This window comes from Ammospiza caudacuta, chromosome 17, assembly GCF_027887145.1.
Source record: "Ammospiza caudacuta isolate bAmmCau1 chromosome 17, bAmmCau1.pri, whole genome shotgun sequence".
Classification (NCBI taxonomy): Eukaryota; Metazoa; Chordata; class Aves; order Passeriformes; family Passerellidae; genus Ammospiza; species Ammospiza caudacuta.
In genome coordinates, this window is record NC_080609.1 from 12,268,354 (window position 1) to 12,275,863 (window position 7,510).

General features: G+C 46.0%; 1 protein-coding gene across 4 annotated transcripts; it reads right to left on the minus strand.

Moving 5' to 3' along the window:
* Positions 1–297: 297 nt before the first annotated feature.
* On the minus strand, positions 298–3,509 carry ZFAND2A (zinc finger AN1-type containing 2A). 4 transcript variants are annotated; one of them, XM_058816035.1, is made up of 6 exons: positions 3,371–3,507; positions 2,796–2,890; positions 1,951–2,082; positions 1,697–1,848; positions 1,086–1,175; positions 298–683 (listed from the first exon to the last, which is right to left on the minus strand). In XM_058816035.1, the coding sequence occupies exons 1-6, from the start codon at positions 3,423–3,425 to the stop codon at positions 674–676; spliced, it is 534 nt and encodes a 177-aa protein (XP_058672018.1). In that variant the 5' UTR covers positions 3,426–3,507; the 3' UTR covers positions 298–673. The 4 variants fall into 4 exon arrangements, with proteins under 4 accessions (XP_058672018.1, XP_058672017.1, XP_058672019.1 ...); XM_058816034.1 differs by lacking the exon at positions 298–683 and having other exon boundaries at positions 692–1,175; positions 3,371–3,508; XM_058816036.1 differs by lacking the exon at positions 298–683 and having other exon boundaries at positions 1,076–1,305; positions 3,371–3,509.
* Positions 3,510–7,510: the final 4,001 nt, after the last annotated feature.

The window sequence follows — 7,510 nt, forward strand, 5'->3', positions numbered from 1 at the left end:
GCTTTTCAGGAAGACAGCAAGAGCAGCCTCCCTAAACAATGCTGTATTTTGGCTTTATTCTCATTACACAAGACACAGTTAATGCTACTTTCTCTGGCTTCCTTTTCTCCATGAAACCACAAAATACATTCCTGCAAATCTAGATTTCTAAGGGATAATAAATGATGAAGAATTCTACTGCACGTGCCTGTGTGAGCACCAGCCTTCAGACAGGACCTGAAAAAGGGACCTGTAAAAAAGATGGTTTGGCTTTATAAATAAAAGTCTTCCAATGACATTCAGAAACCAAGAGGAAGCTTCACATGGATGTTGTTTATCATAAAGAGCCAGAACACTTCCAAAAGGATTGAGACATATGACAGTGGCTTGTATTTCACATTTTCATTTTGGGAGATTCAGGCTTGGCACCACCTAAGCAAATCTAGCTGTATTTCATACCAACTGTAATCTTCTACCTACCACCATCACCTCACTTCCTACAGCAAATATTTTTCATAATATTAAAGTTATTATTTAAAATATAGGAACAAATAACATTGGCTTGGAAAGGGTAGCAGTTTATTGAATGCATACATAATTATGATACAAAAATAAGTTAATTGCATAGAAATTTATATAGAGAGAAAATATTAACTTCATTTGAAAGGTTTGATCCAGATGTGAAGAGCCTCTACTACCTGCACCTGTAAGAGATAAGAATGCACTGTAAGGGTTGCACAGCTGGAACTTTCAGTCACATGAGCTGCAACATGCCAGGGAAGGGCTTGGGCCATTTATTTGAATTCAGGTGCTGCTGTGCTTTCCTCACTCTGATGACACACCGTTTTCCCAGAACTTGGCCAAACCTCTCACTGGGCAGGTGGGAGAGCAGCCTGCAGATACAATTTGATGTCCCAATGCTTGTGTCTATGAGGGCACTTTAATCACTCCATTATAGAGGAGCAGGGATTTATTTCCCTGTGCTGTCAGAGCCCCCCACTGCACTCCCCACACCATTCACAGGTCAGCCACCAGCTCTAGAGCACTCAGAGGTGTGACAGTGGCACTGCCACAGCCTGGTTTCAGTTTGTCTTTTCTCCTGATACCTGTTGTGCTGACGATTCCCATTAGATGGCACTCCAATTGCTCCCGGGGACTTGAAGGTGGCATGAGAAGCTCTCATCAGAGCTGCATATCTACAAACAAACACAACCAGGCTCAGCACCTATGCACTCTGTGTTTTCACTCTTCCATCCAGTTTAATCATCTGCATCTGTCACACAAATCTCACAGTCCTACTGCACACAACAGTCAAGGTTTGTCTGCCTGCAAAAGACAGATTTTTTTATTAACATTAAGTTCAAACTTGGTTTGTCAGGGTATTGATTATTCTTGGTTACTTCAAGGTTCTGGACAGAGCTTTAGGTTCTAATATGTGTACCTAGACCCCAAAGGGTGCTTGAGTTGGCCAGTGCCTGTTCTCAATTAGGAGAGACTGACACAGGTAAGCTTGAAAATCCAGGAAAGCGTTTGACAAGCTTTTTCTCTTGGCTCAGAAATTAAGGCTGACACATCAGAAATTCAGCCTGAGACACAAGAGGAAATCATGGCTATTTCACGGACATGACCAGTAGTTTCCAGAACTCCCTGTCTGTCCAAGCTCCCCACCAAGCCCTGGGACCTCATCTGGAGCTGAAGTGCCCCAAGTGCAGCTCACCCTGCCTTGGAGATGGGCTGGCTGCTCCCTCTGCAGCCGTGGTCCAGAGGATGCCGATGTTTTATGCAGAAGCTGCTGCCACACTGGTCACAAAGCACCTTCATCATCTCTTTCCTTTTGCAGCCTGGCTTTGTGCATTTGTTTGTGAATATCTGAGTAAGAGAGGACAGGGAGTTGGCAAGGTTGGCTTTCTGTGAGCCATGACCAAGCTGAAGGCACAGGAAGGCAGCTCAGACTTCAGCAGCTTTTCTTACCTTCTGCTTTTGCTGTGCTGGGTTGTATTCGCAGTCCTTATCTATGTGGGCTCCAACCACAATATCTGGGATTTCTCCCCTCTGCACTGGGATAGGTGTGTTACAGAGGGGACACACTGGCACCTGCACATTCTGAGAACACACAGCACAGATCAGCATCACAGAATTAAAGAATTGTTTAGACTGAAATAGACCTTAAGATAATCAAGTCCAACCATTACAAATCTAACCCTATTTTCTGTTCTTCCCTATTTTCTTGTCTTACCCATAGATAATAGAAATATATTCCTAAATGTTTCATGTTCCCATTTGCTAATGCTTTTAAAGATACACTTCAAAACAGTAACTGCAAATCCCCATCCAAAGACCACACAGAAATGCTTTGCCAAACCAACTGTAGCAATGTATTTGGTAAGTTGACTTTAAAAATCCTTTTGGCTTTTCTGGAATTACAGCCTTTATATACTTCAAAGCCCAAGTACAGACCAGAGATCAAAGTTTGGACCCACTTGTTCTATTTATTTCTTTTGTAGTTTCATGTTTGTTGTTCTTCAGCTTACAGGACTTGGACCCCAGAAAATTTTAGACCACAACACATTACTTGAAATATATAGCACTCCTCTCTGGGAAGATGCACTGCAAGTGAAAAAAACTAGAATCTAGCAGGTGTGACCTCTGAAATGTCATTCTTTTATATATTAGAAATTCAGATGAATCTTTAAATTGCATCTTGAGGTTCTCCCATCCACTTTTATTGAAATCACAGGTGAAGTTTCAGAGCAGCCCTAATAAATGACTTAGCAAATCTGCAGGGTGAATTATGACTCATGTCATACAGAACTCACTTTCTTGTAGGCAGAGCTGCACTTGTGGTCATCGTAACGGATGTGATCTTTACAGAACACTTCCCCACATGCGTCACATTTCAGAGGAAGGAAATCTGGGAGAAGAACAAAAAAGAAAACATTTTTATGGAACAAAGCTAACAACTCTAAGAGTACTCACAAAAGACTACAGATAAATTCAAAAGCAGTTTTTGTCGAGCCACAATCCAATTATCTCTATAGAGATTAGATCATTCTTCACAAATACTAAAAGAGCAAGAGTGGTAAGTTTTCCTTTTTTATCTGCAGCATAAGACAAACACAAGCCATAAGCACCTGAGGAGCTCCCCGCAAGCAGAAACCTTAGTGAGCAACTAGTCAAGAGCTAAGAGCTGAAGTACAAATGCAAAACCCAGTATCAAAAATCACGTTATTCTTGAAAAGCCATTCCTTAACAATTTAACACGTACAGGATGAACAGCTGTCAGTCTTTCCCTAGCCCTGCCGAGGGGGTACCAGAGCAGCATTCCGGTACCCTCCGTGACGGGTCCGCCCGGGCAGGCGCTGCTCGGGGCTCGCTCCGAGCCCGCGCTTACCCAGCTGTTTGCAGGAGCGCTCGGAGCAGTGCTCGCCCAGCCACGGCAGCTCCATGGCGCACGGGGCCGGTGACAAAGAGCGGAGCCCGGGACGGGCGCGGCCGCCGCGGCTTTATCGGCTCGGGGCGCTGAGTCAGCGCAGCCACGTGCTGAGTCACGCTCCCGCCGCGCCCCGCCCCGTGACGTCACTGCGACACCAGCCAATGGCCTGCCCCGCTGCCCCGCCGCCCGCCGCGCATGCGCGGGCAACGGCCAATGGGAGGCCGGGGGGCGGCTGAGTCACGGTCGGGGGCGGGGCCTGGGGATGGGAATGGGAATAATGGGGCGGGAATGAATGAGAATGAGAATAAGAATAAGGATAAGAATAAGAATAAGAATAAGAATAAGAATAAGAATAAGAATAAGAATAAGAATAAGAATAAGAATAAGAATAAGAATAAGAATAAGAATAAGAATAAGAATAAGAATAAGAATGGAAATAGGCACTGGGGTGAGAAAATACTTGGGGCGACAGGGCAAGGGCAAAGAGTTGAGTTCAGGTGACAGGGGTTGGTAATGGAGACCAGAAACTTCCCCAGTTGGTCTCTGTTTGAAATGCTTGTCTCATTTGACAAGGCACCCTGAGATCAAGGTGTATTTTAGAAATATTGATCTCTGGAGGTGTGTGACAATGCTGGCTTTATACAGAGCAGAGGAGGACTGGTGACTTCATGACATTTGCTACAGGATTGAGAAATGACAAAGTGTTTTTCTGTCCCTGCTCTCCCTGGAAAACACCTGACTGTGCTATGGTGCATGACTCAGAACCACGAGGTTAAAGGGCAGCTCTGGGATTGCATCTGCTGAGTGCTGCACAGTCACTTTGTGCTGTTGAACTCCAGGAGGGGCATGTGCCACTGCTCCACCCTCCACGTCACCCACCTACGTGGCACTCATGTGACTCTTGTGACTGCTGTGGGTGCCACAGGCAGCCAACCCACTTGGAGCACTTCCCAACAGCACATTCCTGCTAGATTAAACCATACCATGTCATCAGCCAGACACTCTGCCCACTCTTCAATTAATGTTCTCTCCCAAACCCATAAAATTACCAAATTTGCTCACATAAACCCTTACTCCACAGAACAGCTGAGCTGACAGAGCATTACATTCTGCCACAGGTTTGTGAAGAGTAAACTCTGATTTCACCTCCTCCACTGTGGTGTTTGGGGTTTTTGGGACAGCTGTGCCACATCCATGGGAACACCCAAAACCCGCCCTGGGACAGCCTGGGCAGGGCACAGCCAGAGTATGGCACTCTCCCCCACTTCTTCTGTTCTTCTGACTTGGTTGCTTCTGGCAGTTTGGGACAGGTGAATTTTAAAAGAGGAAACAGCAGAAAAATATCCAAATACAAATAGTAAGAGAAAGTCAAGTTATCCAAGGTACTTCAAGAGCTTGGCTCTGTTGTGCATCGGCTTCCTTGGACAGCTCAAATCTTGGGAGGTGCAAAAATCCCCATATGTTCTGCTGAGCTTGAAGGCTGATTTTTTTTTTTTGCTACAAAGCACCTACCCAGTGCTTGAGAGGAGTGGGATCCCCATGATCTCCCTGGGAAGGCTTGCCAAAGAACTGTGGGGTGAGCTAAGCAGAGAGGAAGAGATTGGTGTCTTCCCTGGCTGGCTGAGAGTGCCCTGCAGGCTGGAGAGCTGCTGCCAGAGGGATCCTGTTTTATGGTGGAGAAGGGAGGAGTTTGCTCGTGGATAACAACAGAAATGGCTCTGCACAGATTAGATGCTCTTAACGAAGGCTGTAAATCCCAAGTCTGGAAACCCACACAGTACAGGCAGGCATCTTAATAGAAACGAGGATTAGAAATTAGCTGAGGTCTTTAGTGATATTTTTAGAAGGTTGCTCCTGACAGGTTAGGCTGCTGAGAACCAGAGGGAAGTGCAGAACCCTGTATTACTTGGGGAGGGATCACACAGTGCAGTGTGTGATTAGAGGCTGGCCAGCTTAGTGACAAAGGGGATAGGTGGGTTAGGGCTGATTCGGGGGGAATTAGCAAGGGAAATTGCTTGAGAAGCAGAATTTGATTAGGGGCAGCCAACATGGATTTGTGAAAGGAAAGCTATGTGTAAGTAACTTGCTGGAGTCTGGGGGAGGCACCGTTCCCTGGCAGCCTGTGGAGGGTTGGTTTTATATAACTGATCTGCAAAGGGCCCCTTTGCCACCAGAATGGTGACACTGGGTGGGATGGATGGCAATCCCCTCCCTCCATTGTATCTGTGTGGACTCTCTGCCTCCTCTTTCCCCATCCATCCTTTCTAGTTTTTATAGGAGGAGGCTTATTGCTTTTCCCCATGTCCCACCCTCTTCTCTCTGTCATTCCCTTTCTCTCCCTGCAGTCCGTGGGATTGCCTCTTGTTGGGGTATTAAACATCCCTATCCACCCCACCACATCACCACCTGCATTGCATCCCAGAGGGGGATAAAACCCCTCATAAGGACACATTCATGGCACAGCAGGGGAACAATTGTCCGACACCACTGCCAGCTACAGGCACAGCGTGGATGAGGAGCCAGGGCTGTGCTTCCATCCTGTTTCTCAGGGAGGGTCTGTCCCCTTCCCAGCACCTGGGTTATGACAGCACAGCACAGAGATGCCCATGGCCAGGACAGCCAGGCCCATCCACCTCCTCTCTGCCTTGTGTGCCCCAAACTCCTCCCAACACCATCCACAAGACACAGATGAGTTCCTGTCCGTGGTGTCCCCAAGGCCACCTCGATGCCTGCACTCCTCCTGCTTGTTGCTCCATCTGCAGAGCCCCTGCTGTGGCATTAGCATTGGGGTGACTCCAGCTCTCATTTGCCTTTTCCAGGTCTCTGAACTCCAATCCCAATGTCCTGCTTTTCAGCTCATAATTTCGTACCAGGCTCTTACAACTGGATTTTATTTTTATTGCAGTGACCCTGTGATGCTGCCTGATCCCTCTGTGGAGGAGACATGACATCTCCATTACACAGCTCAGATAAGTGTCTTAAAGAGACCACACACAAAGGAACTAATGGTACCTATTTTTATTAGGTTTATTACAGGAGGGGAAGGAAAGCAGTCCCATCTCCCCACAGGATACTGTGTTAACAGCAGCAGACAGAGAGGAGAGATCTGTGGAGGTGGATCGGGTTTCCAAGAATATTAGCTACTGCTGCTCTAAAATTAGAGTCAAGGGAGAGCAGACAGGTTGACATAATTGAAAGGGCTGTCTTATGGGATGACATAGTTAAACAAGTCCATGATCAGCTTTAGAGTGACAGCTCAGCGACTTCTTCTAATCCTCAAAGGAGCACTGAGTTGCAAGGCTGTGATTTAACTAGTCCTGGATCTTATCTTGTGATGATGTCAATATTATTAGAACCTGCTCCTAAAGAGATGCCTACAAAATCACTGCACATGAACTCACTGGCGTTGCAGGCACAATTCTGCTGCAGCTTCACCCTGCAGAGCCCATGGTTGACACAAACACTTTCCTGCTGCCGTTCTTACCCCCCTGATTCTGTCCCTGTGGGCTGGGCTACAGGGGCAGGGCCAGAAACACGATTAAGAACCTCATTTCAGGATGGAGCTGAAAAATGTCCTTCAGCCGCCCATTTTATTCAAGGTAATTTAATAGCAAACACAAACTAACAAAGTTAGAGGTGAAATATAATAGCCGGAACCCCATAAAAAGTAACCTAATCTGTAAGATAAATAGACAACACTTTAGCCTGGGGAGATAGCAAATAAAAGAGAAATATGAGCAGAGCCATTCTCAATTCATAACTAACTTTAAAGAGAAATAATGAAGATGAGTTCTCCAACTTTTAATGCCCTAAGATTCTTCTCCACAAAAAAAAAAAAAAAAAAAACAAAAAACAAAAACAACGACAACAACAAAACCAACGAACAAAAAAAAAAAAAAAAACACCAAAAAAGCAAAAAGCACTTTTCATGTTTTCCTCACACATTGTAGGTCCCCAGCCAAATGTCCTGGATCACTCCCACACAAGGAGGCATCCATTAGGAAGGGAAATGATGATGTGGAGAAACCCTGCTGCAATTCCTGATGGAGCAGGAGACATCAGGGATGGAGCTTTCCATGCTCTTGGTTGCCTTTGGTG

Bases quoted from the DNA above. Each gene is read 5' to 3' on its own strand.
- ZFAND2A (XM_058816034.1), bottom strand. From the start codon at position 3,425: ATGGAGCTGCCGTGGCTGGGCGAGCACTGCTCCGAGCGCTCCTGCAAA. The intron at 2,891-3,370 runs GTAAGCGCGGGC...TTCTTCTCCCAG, and splicing joins GCGCTCCTGCAAACAGCTGG to ATTTCCTTCCTCTGAAATGT. The intron at 1,176-1,696 runs GTGAGCTGCACT...GTTTGTTTGTAG, and splicing joins CAGCCCATCTCCAAGGCAGG to ATATGCAGCTCTGATGAGAG.